The sequence below is a fragment of the Leptodactylus fuscus genome, chromosome 3 (genome assembly GCF_031893055.1).
Source record: "Leptodactylus fuscus isolate aLepFus1 chromosome 3, aLepFus1.hap2, whole genome shotgun sequence".
Lineage (NCBI taxonomy): Eukaryota > Metazoa > Chordata > Amphibia > Anura > Leptodactylidae > Leptodactylus > Leptodactylus fuscus.
Window position 1 is genome coordinate 184,290,965 of NC_134267.1, and position 16,741 is coordinate 184,307,705.

The 16,741-nt window shown below is 38.7% G+C and overlaps 1 protein-coding gene across 2 annotated transcripts in view; it reads left to right on the forward strand.

Annotated features, from left to right (window-relative positions):
- CLSTN2 (calsyntenin 2) overlaps positions 1-16,741 on the forward strand; it is a 722,481-nt gene that overhangs the window by 657,632 nt on the left and 48,108 nt on the right. For both annotated transcript variants that reach the window (XM_075268865.1, XM_075268867.1), the window contains exon 9: positions 15,901-16,063. In XM_075268865.1, coding sequence (XP_075124966.1) covers positions 15,901-16,063 — 163 coding nt within the window. The remainder of the gene's footprint in view (positions 1-15,900; positions 16,064-16,741) is intronic.

The following is a 16,741-nucleotide window of genomic DNA, read 5'->3' on the forward strand; positions in this document are numbered from 1 at the left end:
ATATTTTACAGGTGTCATTAAAGGTTATGTTGTTTTTTTTTTTTTTTTTTTTTTTTTTTTTTTTATTCCTGAAGATGCTAAGCTTCTTTCTCAAAAATCTAAGCCCTCCATCAATTAAGCAGCACCCACAAGCCTCTATAACTTTGTGATCACATAGTGATACTACCAGGTATACAGCTTTATACAGTATATCTCAGTACTGGGCCTGACCAGCATAACATTGAAAGGTCAGCACTTTTCCGACAGACCGTCAATAGATCAATTAGTTGGTATTTCATTACCGTCTAAAAAGGGTCCCGCACCATGGAGCACAGCGCTGGTTAATGTAACATAGGCATGTAAGAGAAAGAGATGGTCAGGAAAACGAGACACAATTGTCTCTCTCTGTCTATAGGAAAGAAGGAAACAGCTAAGAAAACTGTTCTACCAATATGTGGGGGTCTTAGAGGTGGGATCCCTAAGCATCAGACATTTACAGTATGTTTGACTTTAGTTAAAATGACCTTTTAGTAGTTCCATATGAAATTAGTCTATTGGGAATCTATCAAAAGGGGGCAAAAAAATAGTCATGTTTGTTGCTCGAATCCCCATTAACCTTATTAATATTAGAATAGGTTAAGGTTAAAACACAATACAGAAAATTTCCAACATGTCCTTTATACACATAATAGCTTCCTATGGCCATTCCAATGTATCAGTGATTGATAACTTTATAAAAATAACTTTATTTTTAAGAATATACATATATGCATAGTTATATAATACACTAAATAATGATTAAATAAAAATGCCTGAAAATAAATGTATTTCATCCTATTTTTGATACATTTTGATAGCTTTTTCTTCTGATCCTTGTTGCATTCTACAAAACTATATAAACATGACTATAATGTTTTATCAGTACCAGAAATGTCACCCTGACATCTAAGCAGTGGATGTACGACTTCCTGGAAAGGGTTAAATTAACATTATTCTAGTACAGTAAGTGGTTTGTGTACAGTGCTCGGCTATAAAGAGAATTTTGTTTGTAGACAGAAGAATTGACATTTTGGTCTAAGCTGGGATTAATATACTACCGCCCAATGTCTTTATGCCGAGCCACCAAGGGTACCGGGTGACAAGTTCTGAGGCCGCTTGCTCAAGCTCAGCTACTACCTTCACAGCAGAATCTGGTGTTTGATCTGGATGTGAAGGTTGAATGGAAAATGCTAATGCCCCGAGCAATGGATCAAAGTAAACTTTCACTGATCTCTCTTATCCGCTTTCTATGATGTTGTTAAACCTTTGGCTTCAGTCTGCTACATTTTATACCGAACATTATATTAAAGAAAGCTGTAGTAAAATTACCCAAACAGCTCTAGCGTAGACCTTGCATCATGACCCTTTACCAAGAGGTGCTCCCGTCCTTCCCACTTCATTTCCTAGAGAATTTTTGTTCTGAAATAACCTTTCATCTTTACACATAAGTTAAGTCAACTGGCATAAATGTAATGAAGCAAGAAATTAAAGGTGAAATAATGCTGTTCCTGGAAAAAAAAAAATGCTGGAACACGCAGTAAAATATCTAGGACATTAATAAACTGGTATGTGTGAAAAATAATTTTATCAAAATAAGGGGTGTTGTAATCTCATAAGTAGAGATGAGCGAGTAGTATTCGATCGAGTAGGTATTCAATAGAATACTACGGTATTCGAAATACTCGTACTCGTTTGAATACTACTCGCTATTCGCAGTAAAGATTCGATTCAGAACAGCATTGATTGGTCGAATGCTATACAGTGTACAGCATTCGGCCAATCAACGCTGGTTCTGCAGTAGGCTCATCTGTGACGAGGCAGAGTCTAAGATCGGACCACAATGGACCTCTACTCGTGGACTTGGTGACGCTCCTTTAGTCGAATAGTGGTTTCCCCTGAAACGAGCATTTTTTCCCATAGACTGTAATGGGATTCTATATTCGATCGAGTAGTCGAATATTGAGGTTCTACTCGAAACGAATATCGAATATCGAATATTTCACTACTCGCTCATCTATACTCATAAGTGCTAAATCAGTGGGGTACAAACACCAAGAACCCATCTGTTCTAGATAGTCAGAAGCTTTGCAGGGGAATACACTGAAGAGGCTACAATGTAGTCGCTTTATTCTCAGGATCAATCCAGATATGTATGATACGACATGGAAATATCTCTAATTTTTTTTTTTTGATCGAAATAAGCGAAACCTCACACCGCTGGCACTTCACAAAGGACAAATGAGAGATCATTATAAAAGTATTTCGTCCTCTATTGTCTGATAGGTGGAAAATATCACTATATAATGGGAAAACCACTTGTCACTGAAAGGCTACTTGATATACTATGACAGCTCTGACTAACAGTGATGGTTTATTAGACTGAGCATCAACATTACCAGCTAACTATACAATAGAAGACAAAGAATGAAATACAGTACTGCGGCAACGCTTAAACACAGCTAGGGTTATGGAAATTGATAATAAAATGTCCTTGTGTAATTATTGCCATCCATCTGTTCATATTGTCGGATATTTACAGAGGTTTTCCCACACAAAACATCAAATTGACCAGTATGAAGAACACTCAGCAGTCAAGGCTTACACAGATATTAATAGATTTAGAATCATTTGCAATGGCCATTTTTAAAAATTTGCAACAGGACGGATGTTGCGATTGGTTGCGATTTTGTAATCAATATGGCTACATTTCTTAAAGAGCCATATTGTAGCCATATTGATTGGGGAGTGAAATTTTCCACTGTACATTCTCTGTTCTGGATAAACACCCTTAAACATGATATACCCATTGCCCCCGAATAAGATTTGCAGATCACATAGGGTTGTTGGAAGGCTTGTTCATCTTCCTCCCTGCTAATGCTAAGATTTTTTATAAAATAACCAATAGAGATGAGCGAGTACTGTTCGGATCAGCCGATCCGAACAGCATGCACGCACGCATTGAAATGAATGGAAGCACCTGGTACTTCCGCTTTGACGCCGGCCGGCCGCTTAACCCCCCGCGTGCCGGCTACGTCTATTCATTTCAATGCGTGCGTGCTGTTCGGATCAGCTGATCCGAACAGTACTCGCTCATCTCTAATAACCAACTCTGTTCTGCAAAGCAACATTGGAGTCAGTGATGTCACCAAGACTTAGAGAAACCACTATGGAGGCTGAGAGATTTCTGACACCCCACTGCGCTCTGCAAAGCTGATAATACAAGCTTTGGGGGACCCTCATCTGTAGAGTAAAGATGTTCATCCAATGCTGGGAATGGACCGTGACAAGTTCTCTCTCTCCGAATAACCCATTTAAGCTAAGGCCAACGTTGCCTAAAAGCAACATTTTTGTTGCAGATTTTGCCACAGTTTTTTGAGCCAAAGCTAATGGACTGAGCAGAATGGAGAAATATAAGAATCTTCCAATATATTTCCCAATCCCTTAATAGTCACTTAGCTTTAGGCTTTTAATCACTTAGCTTTGGCTCAAAAGATGCAGCAAAATCTGCAACAAATAAAGCTCATTTTCCACACCGTGGCGCCTTAATGTCACTATTTTGGCACATGAACAGTGTACGTCTCTTCTTCTGACATCTATGTATTCCAGTTCCTCTAAGAAATCAATTAATAAATTGGCAAATAGTGTTACCAGTTGGCAGATGGATGTTCATACATATATTGACAGTGCCGAATCAGTGCCGACAGTATCAAGGGGTTCACTCTTTTGACATGGGTAATGGTAAAGCCCAGTTGTCAATTTATTCTTACATTTCTGAGAGGATTAACAGAGAAATGGCACAATGCAGAGCTCTAAGAAAACATAGTCCAGAATTATTATTTTATGAGAAAACAAGTATTTGCTAAAATAGACATGTCTGAAGTGGTGACAATGATTTATAATAGTCCATAGCCATCCATAAGGAAGAAAAAAAACATATAATAAGATGAAGATATTTTAAACATATTTGATTTATATTTTGTGTATGATGATTTATGTAATGGCTAACATATGCAAGGTATAGATAAGAAGCCTGGTGGGCTGGGTATGGTTACAGTGCAGCTTGTTACTTTTTTGGCATTGACATATCAAGCGATAAGCCAAGAAAAGGGTTGACAAAAATACACTTTTTTATGTACTATGCCAAAGGACTTCAAGTTAAGTAAGAGGTAATAAAGCCATATAGGTTTAATCCAAATCTTCATAAAATGTACTATTACAGCCTTTTCCTTTTTTTCTAATGGAAATATAGAAAGTGTTTGAAGCATAATTTTATTGCTAATAAAAAATATAAAGTGCTGGGGATATATGTGTTGAGGTATAATGTACCCTTGGAAAAAGAAGGTTAGCCCATAACCCATAACCCATATATTTTCTTTTTTCACTCTATACATTCATTTTTTTCAAGGCCATTCTTTGAAAGGTATTTCTAAGTATATTGCATGACACTCCCACTTCATCCTGTACTTTCAATGCCTTAGCATACAGTAAATGCGATTAGAGAAACTGCAATTATGGTATTTATGGACTATTTCCATGGCTACCTCCAACAATCACTGGTTCATTATGTTCACTCCATGCTAAGTCTCTTTGAAAGTTTCATTTATTGCTGGTGATGCTAAATTGAAAAAATATATTCAAGACGAACGGCGCTTCTTATAGATCTTTATGAGAATTCGGTGATGTTTTCGTCATAAGAGTATATGCACTCCAATTTGTATACTGAGTATCTTGGCAGCATATCAGCTGTTCCGACACACCGTCGGTGGGATATAATAGAAGATCTTTTTGGAATTAATACCAAAAACAGTCGCTGATCGCGCTCACTCAGAAAGGACAAGTGACTTGATATAAGGTAAGTATTTATTCAGAAAATGACGCGTTTCGGGGTATCGGAACTATAAAATTATTCCACCCCTTCTTCAGATCCTGGGCCTTCGCTGCTTATACTTTGGGGCTTCAAGAAACCGCAGAATATAATAACCGTTTCAGTTGAGATGTGTCTCGTCCGAACGAAACTGCTGGGCCAATCTTGCAGGATGAATCTCGCCTGAATCTCGGCGAGATTCATCCTGCAAGATTGGCCCAGCAGTTTCGTTCGGACCAGACACATCTCAACTGAAACGGTTATTATATTCTGCGGTTTCTTGAAGCCCCAAAGTATAAGCAGCGAAGGCCCAGGATCTGAAGAAGGGGTGGAATAATTGTATAGTTCCGATACCCCGAAACGCGTCATTTTCTGAATAAATACTTACCTTATATCAAGTCACTTGTCCTTTCTGAGTGAGCGCGATCAGCGACTGTTTTTGGTATTAATTCCAAAAAGATCTTCTATTTATTGCTGGTGGAATGCTGGTCATTACTCCTCTGATGCTATTAAAGACGTGACTTATGTGCCACTGGGATACAAGTACATGATCATTGAAAAGTATGTATTGGAAAAATGTATCCTCAACTTGTAGGGAAGAGTATAATGATTCTTAATAATAAAACGCAATAACAGAGTTCATAGTTTCTTTTGCTCCGGAGTACCTTAGAAGTCTACAATAATGTGTAGGAGAACCTAACCTCACTGTAGATTTTTAGGTTTTAGCGCATGGTATCATGCACACTGCCATGTTGCTGATACTTTTTGTATAGATCTGTATAGTACCTGTTGACTTCTATATTCCCATACTTTACCATTTTGTGCCCCGATTGACTTCTTCACATACAGATGGAATAATCTTCTTGGAAGCAATGGTGGTTAGGACAATGGACACCAAGCATTTTTTTTAAAAGTCAGTCTGTCACCAGAAACCAGTCTATGATCCCAACCCGCAGATAGCTTAGCATCACCTGAATCAACAAGGTGCTTTCTCTTTGAGAAGGGGCCTCTGTTGCTGAGATATCATATGTTTTGCAAGTAAGATATTTGACCTTCATGCTGCTCCAAATTGGTAAGCAGTAACGCCAGCAATTCTCAAAAACAGCTGATTTGTGCATTGGTTAAAATATATTGGCAGTGGATGCACCAATTCACAAGAGTAAATCACTTATTGATTCAGAGGACCTAACCAATCTATCTGTGGGGATGGGTTGATGTACTGGGTTATGTTGACCCACTCCCTTTCCTGACATCCGACATACAATTATGATGGATGTTAGTTATTTAAATATAGCAGCTACCATAGCCGGTGGCAGTGAAGAACTCTCCTAAAGCCTCAGTCAAACATGACTGGGGAACCATTTTCCCAGTGGTACATGAGCACTGCCATTTTTGAGTGGATTACTGGCCCCTAGAGCCAATGTATTGTATTGGTGATCAGACCCCCTGTGGCTCAAAATCCCTAGCGGGTTAAAAAGAGAAGTACAGGGTTTTCATAAATTCTCCCTGATGGGAGATGTGAGATTCATGGTCAAGCACTGCTCCATGCAAAGTCCTCTCTATTTCATTTCTCAAACAAAAAAAACATTGTGCCCTGTTCCATTGGAAGCTCTATAAGGCTGAGGCCCCATGATGAGGAAATGAAGCTTTTTCTGTTGGAGATTGTCTTGTTTTTTGAGCCAAAGTCAAGAACATCTATAAAAGGAATGGGAACTATATAGGAAGTTGTTATACTTCTACCTTCTGCTCCTTGCACTTCTGGCTTTGGCTCAAAAAACAAAATCTGTGACAAAAAAAGCTGCATTTCCACAATGTGGGGCTTTAGTCTTACAGATATATTCCCTACTAGAAGTATTACTTCTAGAAGGCAACACCACAATAACATGGTTCAGTGCCAGCACACAGAGTGTGTGCAACTTCATAATATATTGTAGAAACATAGGGACTCCGTGCACAAATTTTCTCAGCCTGTAAAAATATTTTATCAGTTCCTCAGCTTGCCTTTTTTAGTTGTCTTTATTGAACTCTCCAAGACAGATTGAAACTTGTTAAACTTGGGTATTTCTGAAATACAATTTGCATCATTTGAAACTAATGAGTGTTAATTCTTAACGCTTCTGTAGAAATGAAGGCCACTAATTACAATGTCTCAGCGGGAGATCTTCGCAGTCACTGTATGGAAGTTGCCATTTTGATTACATATGACATGTCAGCAAAAACTTTCACATTAACAAAAATGGCAATCGCAGATTTTTTTTCCCTTTTCATAGCTAACTTAAAGAGAAGATCAAAAACCATTTATACAAATAGCCCATTGCAAAAGATGCCGAAATATTTCAGAAAAGCAAATGCTGTATTAATTAAAATTTCGAAATATATTGCTTTAGCAATACTTCTTTGTTTTCCTGCTATGTGAAATTATTCCTCCCATTGTTTACACAAGTTTTGGTTTCCCATAGAGCTGGACCTATGTGATAAGACAGGATAAGTGACATCACTCACTGCTCTCACTGTTATCTACAGCTCTGCTGCTCAGCTAATTGCTATGGAGACAAACAGATAACACTGAGTCCTTTCTCTAGAAACCTGCACATATTATTTGATCTGCATTTTTATTAGATTCTATTAATCATAATAAGTATTGTGAAACTGATATTGTCCTCTTCAGCAAGCTTGGAGGGAGGAAGCTTTGACTGTTTGATAAGGAACACCGAAGTGAGAAGAAGAGACAGCAGGCAAAGCTGTTGAAACAAAGAGATGGCAAAACCCCTTTAATGATCTGTAAAACCCCTTTAATAATTAAGAACAGTTTACGGATCCCTGAATTATTTAAGGCATAACCAAATTGGACACCTATTTTTACTATGAAGTCTTTTGAGTATTATTGTGACTTTTAACAGGTCATTTTACAAATAAAAATAGTTCCGATAAAAATTATTTGTAATCGGAACATCAACAACTGACAGATAATGGACAGGGTAGGACGAGACTAAATTAAAACAGTTTAAAGTTTTGGTTGAGTGGCAAAAGTCATTGGAACTATATTCATTTTAGCAGACTACTTGCTCAATAGATTATTTTTATGCTTCAAGAGTGACACATGATGAATTAGCTTCCTCTATGTTCGGAATAATAGAGATATGATCAGAGTCAGAGCATGGCAACATATCTTCTAAGCCACTACGTTGATTCACATTATTTTGTATTTCAACTAAGTTTTCAATTTTGCCAATCTATTTACTTTCAATTTCCACCAGAGACCATTTCACCTTCAGAAAACACTTTTTCCTCCTGTTTCAGGTATGGATTAAAGGTCATTCCTTATTGCTGCATTTATCTCTCGTTCCTGTTTGGCCATGTTGCTGGTGATAATAGATATATCTATTTGAAATGGAAAGCGATTACATCCATTTGATGGGCCGTCTGGAACAAAACATTAGTAGTATGGAAAAAAATTTAACCCGGCCAAGGACAAAATGTCACATTTACTACATTGCTAAAAAAAGGTCTTCTTAAGAAAGATAATCTAGGTTTCTGTGTTGAAAGCCTTTGCTCATGTATTTGCCTTTCACTGCATCTATACATTTACAATTACAGTAACTGAAGAAAATGTCACCTGCACAAGAGATATTGATTCACATTTATTAAATAGTTTGTGCCAGTTTTTGGAATGAACTGTGATAAAAATTTTGTGAATTCATGATGTGTCAGCATTTTGACCCCAAAATCCACCATTCCATTTGTCTCTACTCTGATTTGTGTCTCTGTCAGTCCCTCTACTGACAGGGCTGCATGTGCCATGAGGCGAGATGAGTATCTTGACTCAAGCGGCAGTTTGCCGAGTTCCTGAGGGGACAGTATTGAGAGTATTCATTAAGCAACCCAAGATGGATCTTAGTAGTCATGTGGGTTACATCAGCGTCAATATGCCTCATGTAGTGACTGCCGTGACCCAATCACAGGGTCATCTGTCTATGACATCATTTGTGACATCTCAGACCGAAAGAGGCACTAGAACCAAGGGAAGGTAACACTCACTGTTTAATATGTTTAATCACCTCCCCTGAGAATGTGCTCATTATACTCTGGGGTCTGAAGAGACCCAAGAGTATAATAACGTCCAGTAAGTCTGAAGAGACCCAAGAGTATAATAACGTCCAGTGAGTGGCGAATTCAAGAAATATGTAACAGAGAACATAGGGTTCACTATGGGACATTATACTGTGTGGAGTGACGACTATGGGACACTATACTGTGTGTAGGGGCTAAGGTAAAACATTATACTGTATAGAGGGGCTACTGTGAGACATTATATAATGTGGAGAGGACACTATGGCATCATTATGCTATGTGGAGGGTTGGTATGAAACATTGCACTGTACGGAGGCCACTATGTGACATTATACTGTATGAAAGGAAAGATATGGCACATTATATTGTGAGGAGGACTGCTATGGGACATTTTACTGTATGGAGGCCACCATGGGACATTATACTGTGTACACTATCCTTAAAGACATTATTCTTAAAGCGGTTGTCCAGGAATTGGACAAACTCTGGAGGTGCTAGGGCCTGTGTAACATAAAAAAAAAAAAAAAAAATACTCACCTGCCTTCAGCGTTTACCTGAAAACCTACCTCTTCCATACAGTTAACAACTCACAGTTACCATACTGCCACTACATAACCATATGAATAGCTTTTACCATTGTGTTTGCGAAGGCCAACATTAGATTATGATATGTTAAAAATGTGATCTATTGGGTTGAATTTCACAAATAGTGGGCTGGTAATATAAGTGTATTGTATTATTTTCCAATTTGTGCAAACCCACTGAACAAGTTACTGGTAGGAACATTAGCACAGCAATTCCATGGACTACTGATCAGTTGTGTTGTAGCAGATGAAAATTTCCTGTTTATGGCCAACCCTTAGCATACATATAAACTCTAGTTGCAAACATATAGGAAAATAATCACAGCCCATGTGAACGTGCTTTTATGTGGTGCTTGAAGAAATACTCCTATTGGGTGCTCAAGACTTCCTAACCTCCCGGTCCAGGCAACGCACATGGAAAAACAGTAAATGGGAAGTCGGCACTCCAAATGGTATTCAATGGTATTCACTTCGCCATGAGGAAGGGGTCAAGACCCCAAAACGTGTAGGCAACTACATCTATGCCTTAGCACGTCTATTTTTCATCATGCTGTAAGTGTTTTTTAACAAATTTGGAAGTTTTTGAATTGGTCTTCTGTTGTTGTGGAAAAATATTTTAATAATGGACATTAAAGCAATGTTTTAATCTTGAATACCATTTGGAGTGCCGACTTCCCAATTACTGTTTTTCCATAAACTCTAGTTAGTCGAAAATTCCTCTTTGCAAGTCTAGCAGTTATATATGAGAGTTACTGAATGTGTTTTGGCTTCAATGATGTGTGTAGTTCCTTACATGAAAGATAGTTCTCAAACATAGTTTCACACAAGCAGTTTACATTGCACTACTGTAGTATCACAGACGATGTCAGGCTAAACTACAAAAGAACTTACAGTACAGTCTGTACAGCCAAGCACTGCTCAACTTCAAAAACAAAAGATGGATATAAAGTATATATATGGCCGATCTAATAAGAAATACATTCTGTTATAATAAACAGTTGATGTCCTCGTGAAAATACCATCGGGTAAAACATTTGTCCAATGTTTTATAGAACAGTAAAACCACTATGGCTACACTTTGACAATCTAGCTTGTCCATAAAATCTTTGTTATGCTCAATGGAAAAGCACAGCACATATGCAAGATGATAAGACAATAAGAGAGTACTGGAACATAAAGAAGATAAGGCAGAACATGTTACTAAGATTTTTTTTTCCCCCTATAATAAGCAAAAAAATCATAAATCAATAGGTACAATGAGAAATGCTGGCCGAACCACCAACAAAACAAAAACTATAAAGGTGAACCGAACTGCGACAGACAATAATGTAATAAGGTATATAAATAAGTTTTATTAAATCCTTCTAGGGGGAGAGAAAAAACTACTATTCCAATATTGTCTTTTTTTAATTTGACATTGTGTGCTGTTTACTGTGCGGCATAAATAACATTACCTTTATTCTGCGGGTCAGTGCCTAAGTTATAAAAAGAAAATATGTTTTGTTTTTTTGAGATCTTCCCGCTGTGCCATAAATGAACAGCACTTCAGGAAAGGGTTAAAGAATATTTTTTAGGTGTTTATTTAGATTTTTATTACTCTGTATATTGTAGAAAGCATCTGTTGTCATTGAAAACAGTGAACACGCAGTTCTGCTGCTTAAGGAGAACTTTTAACGTCTTCTGGCACCCACAGATTTATATACCACTGAAGAGCTGACACTGCGCTGATGCTAGGTGGTAAAACCCCTCCCTTCTAACAGTGGAGAGATATCGGTGCCAAAACTAACAGCACCAATACCTCCTGCACCTGGGTGCGCCTTTGGAAAGCTGACAGTGTTCTGAATTCAGCGCACTAGTGTTATATAATCCTGTGAGTGCCAGGGGACGTGAAAGACCCTCTTTAATCCTTGTAGAACTTTATTGCTATGTTATTCTTAACATGTCTCAACAAACCCTTATTATTGTAGTGGTATAACTGCAACAGCTCAAAAAGCTGGCAAGTATTACACTTCCCTACAGCACCCCCACAGGAGAAATTAAGCATTACATAGAATATCAGAAATCAGTGTGTTATCCCTCTAATGTATAGATGTGTTTGGTGCTTCAGAGGGAAAGATTCTCTCTTTGGCTGCTTTCTGTTCTGGCTAATAGATGAGGTCTTAAGGCTAAGGGTTGGTTCACACTAGCATTTGTATTCCGTCCGCAAGGAGTCCGCATGAAGACCCCCCTCCACCCCGAACGGAATACCAACGCTAATACATGCACTATGCAGTTAAGCACACGGAGCCCATAGACTATAATGGGCTCCGTGTGCTTGCCACGCACTGCCCGCACAGTTCATTCGTGCGGGCAGTGCGCGGCAAGCACACGGAGCCCATTATAGTCTATGGGCTCCATGTGCTTTGCAAGCACATCGCTTGCAATTGCGATTGCATTCCATCTGGGGGGGTCTCCATGCGGACTCCTTGCGGACGCAATACAAGCGCTAGTGTGAACCAACCCTTAGGACCCATGGGACAATACGCAGTGCTAATGTGCTGCAGGAAAAACCGCGGTGGGAACGCTTTGCAGTTCTTTGCTGCAGCACTTTGAACAGAAAGTTCATGGAGTTTTCCTCTGCAGACTTTCTGTTACCATTATACACTCACCGGCCACTTTATTAGGTACACCTGTCCAACTGCTCGTTAACACTTAATTTCTAATCAGCCAATCACATGGCGGCAACTCAGTGCATTTAGGCATGTAGACATGGTCAAGGCAATCTCCTGCAGTTCAAACCGAGCATCAGTATGGGGAAGAAAGGTGATTTGAGTGCCTTTGAACGTGGCATGGTTGTTGGTGCCAGAAGGGCTGGTCTGAGTATTTCAGAAACTGCTGATCTACTGGGATTTTCACGCACAACCATCTCTAGGGTTTACAGAGAATGGTCCGAAAAAGAAAAAACATCCAGTGAGCGGCAAATAGCCACCTGTTACAACCAAGGTAGCCAGAAGAGCATCTCTGAACGCACAGTATGTCGAACTTTGAGGCAGATGGGCTACAGCAGCAGAAGACCACACCGGGTGCCACTCCTTTCAGCTAAGAACAGGAAACTGAGGCTACAATTTGCACAAGCTCATCGAAATTGGACAATTGAAGATTGGAAAAACGTTGCCTGGTCTGATGAGTCTCGATTTCTGCTGCGACATTCGGATGGTAGGGTCAGAATTTGGCATCAACAACATGAAAGCATGGATCCATCCTGCCTTGTATCAACGGTTCAGGCTGGTGGTGGTGGTGTCATGGTGTGGGGAATATTTTCTTGGCACTCTTTGGGCCCCTTGGTACCAATTGAGAATCGTTGCAACGCCAAAGCCTACCTGAGTATTGTTGCTGACCATGTCCATCCCTTTATGACCACAATGTACCCAACATCTGATGGCTACTTTCAGCAGGATAATGCGCCATGTCATAAAGCTGGAATCATCTCAGACTGGTTTCTTGAACATGACAATGAGTTCACTGTACTCCAATGGCCTCCACAGTCACCAGATCTCAATCCAATAGAGCATCTTTGGGATGTGGTGGAACGGGAGATTCGCATCATGGATGTGCAGCCGACAAATCTGCGGCAACTGTGTGATGCCATCATGTCAATATGGACCAAAATCTCTGAGGAATGCTTCCAGCACCTTGTTGAATCTATGCCACGAAGAATTGAGGCAGTTCTGAAGGCAAAAGGGGGTCCAACCCGTTACTAGCATGGTGTACCTAATAAAGTGGCCGGTGAGTGTATATATATGGGGAAGCTGAAAATAGATTCTTTAAACCAGACAGGCCCTTTAATTAAGCATTTACATTGTGAGTATGAGGCTGAAGGATATAAGATTTCGGAGATTTAGGCTTAGCATGTTTTCCTCCTCTGTGATATTACCCGCCCAATCACTTTGTCTGTTTAGTTATTATTAATTGGACTTGCATTTTACCCATTTACCGAGCATCTATTATTAATGGACTGCACAACTGCAGAGACTTTCTATTCTTTAAGTGCCCATCTCAGGGCTGATTATAGGTCTAATTATATTTACATATAGAATATTACGTTTTACTATTTCTTATTCTCAGTGCTGCTATTTATTACAATAACACAGAGGCTGAGGCTTTTTCAAGGTTTACCACTGCAGTGTAAAATACAAAGACTGTTTCCCTAGGCCAGATGTGCAGGAAAAATTAATAAAAAAAAACTGAACAAACTGTGTAATTATTGAACAACAAATCTAATTGTATAGATACTCATTAACTTACTGTATTCTGCTATGGTGAAATACATGCAAAAATAGAATAGGAAGTATTTATCAATGAACCTTGAAAGCCGTAGATCCATTCTATTACATTAATATAGGAGTCCTCTTATGAGTTTTATTGATGCATCTATAAGGTACTTTATATACTGTATACTGAAACCAATGAGCTATAGTAACAAAGTGTGGAGGGTTATTAGATGGATAATGGATTATTACTGTACATTGTAAAACTATGCATATATTGATCAGCATTAACTTATCAATAATGACTATATTTAATATGCAGAAGAGGTGGTATCCCTCAATGGCAACATGCAGGTACTGAGTGACTAAGGCTAGATTCACACCTGCATCTGCTATCCATTCGGGATTCTGTCCCTGAATCCTTTTGAAAAACGTGGAGGGAAAAGTCCTGCAAGCAGGGCTATTCTCTCCGCATTTTTCGGGTGGAAACCCAGCAGACCCCATTATAGTTTGTAAGGTCCATGGGTTTCTGCGGGCAACCACTTTTTAAGTGGATTAGGTTTCCATTTCTTGGGTCCCCAAACAGACCCGAGGAACAGAAACTGAACACTAGTGTGAACCTAGCGTAAATGAATTAACACTTTGCAAGTCATGATATTGTGTCAAATTGGTCTCTGGACAAACTGAGATCAAACTCGATTTTTTGCTGTTATTGAAATACACTGTCAGATCTTAAACCCTGCCTGCCATGGCAAATTTTTCATTCTTTATTTTTGTTTTACAATTCGTTGGTTCATTTTCATTTTACTGGTTTTCTAAACAATAAAAATGACAGGTTCACTTTAACTGTTCAATAAATTACGACAATACCAAATATAGACCAGGGCCCCATGTTGCGAACACACAGCGTTTTGGCCATTGTGGAAAAGCCACATGAAAAAATGCTGCATTTTACATTACCTGCAATCTGGCTAATCCCATCTTCATATTGTAGAAAAAAAATCTGCAGCAGTAATGCTGCAAATCACAGACTGTCAATTATACCGATGGAAAGGTTGGCATTTTCCATACAGGTATAATAAAAGCAGAAAGTCCACAGAGGAAAACTCAGACTTTGGCTGCTTTCACATGGAGTAACGTGCTGCTAATTCTGTCACTTAAAAATGTGTCAGAGTGAGTACAGTAAAACAAAATCCCATTGACTTCGATGGGTTCGGTCTTATGTGCGCTACCCGTTGAACTCAATGGGAGGCTTTTTTACCTATTGCTTTCAATGTGATACGCGGGTATGTCGGCACCCATAGAAATCAATGGGATCTGTTTTACTGTGCTCACTTTGACACGTGTTTACGTGTCAGAATGAGCAGCGCGTTACTCCATGTGAAAGCAGCCTTTCTGTGAAATACTATGTGGAAAATAGCCCCGATGCATTTTTCGTCGTGGTCTTTTCTGCAGTGTTTTTTGACTGCAGCTCACTACGTGGGTCCCTAACCTTATTCAGTTTTTGGTATGTTTAATTCCTTGAAAAATACGTAAAACCTTTTTTAAAAGAAAAATGTTATTTATATCATCATATACTGATCTCCTTAACTTTGTATGTTGGTGATTATAGTCATGTAAAGATTATTCTTATGCAAGACAAGCTGGCATTTTTTATTGGTACCATTATGGCGCCCATAAACATTTTGATTACTTTTTATTCAGGGTTTTTTTTTTAGAAAAAAAGGCAAAGGGCAGAAAAATGATGATATTTTGGGCATTTTTTGGCCCCAGGGATAATTGATATAATTAATTGTTTAATTTTTATATATTGTCTGTGGAAAAGAGAGGGTATTTGAATTTTTATTTATATTATTTTATACACATGATATTTATTTATTTAGTTTTTTTATTATTGCCTCTACCCCCAATATTATAATGTCTTATGTTGGGATGAGGTTCAACAATACAATAAAGAATAAAGAGGGAAAAAAGGGATAAATGTAGAAAAAAAATCAGATGCATTGGCACTAAGAAAGTTATATTACATGTATGTACTATATGTTTGCATAATGAGTTTGATAAATTTATTGTTAATATTACATTTTTTATAATGGATTGTTCATGTATTTTCCAGATCTGTGACAAAGAATGGCACTACTATGTGATCAACATAGACTTTCCAGTGGTGACTCTGTACATGGATGGAGGAACGTACGAGCCATACCTAGTAACGAATGATTGGCCAATCCATCCTTCACACATCGCCATGCAGTTGACAGTTGGTGCTTGTTGGCAAGGTAAGTAATTCAATTTAGCACACAACAACCATGCAAGTCAAAAGCAAACAGTAAGTAGTAATATGGGCCTTGATGGAGAGCTCAATGGGGGAGGTTAATCGTTCCTTGTATGCCAGTTTTCTGGTGTACAATGCTTGAAAAAGTAGAAATCTTTTGTACAAGTTAAGTAAGTTTATAACAAAAATGTTGTACTTTTTTACTTTTGAGCCACCGTTGTCTCCTAAAATTGGAGATTGAAGAGACAATTTTATGATGAGAAGCATGATGGCTCTGTGAATAGCACTGTTGTCTTGCAGTGCTGAAATCCTAGCTAAAATCCAACCGAGGACATGTTTGAGTGAGTTTCTTCCAAGTACCCTGCTGTCCGTCCGTACTTCCAAGACGTTACCATAACCACGGACCTATAGGACAAGTGACGTCACTCACCTCTCTTGCCGGCAGGACAATCCGTTCAGATAATTGAGTTATCTGATAAATCCAAGTCAGTTTTCTCTCCATGTAAACCCACAGATAATACTTTGTTGTGTACAAGAATCTACATATTATCTGACCTGCAGAATGGTTCTGTGTCCGTTCACGGGGAGGGAGGAGGGGGGAAGAGAAATACAGCAAGTGAGAAGCAGACACTGCACGCAGCCTGGCTGAAAGGCTGACATGGGAGAACCCATTTAAGATTGT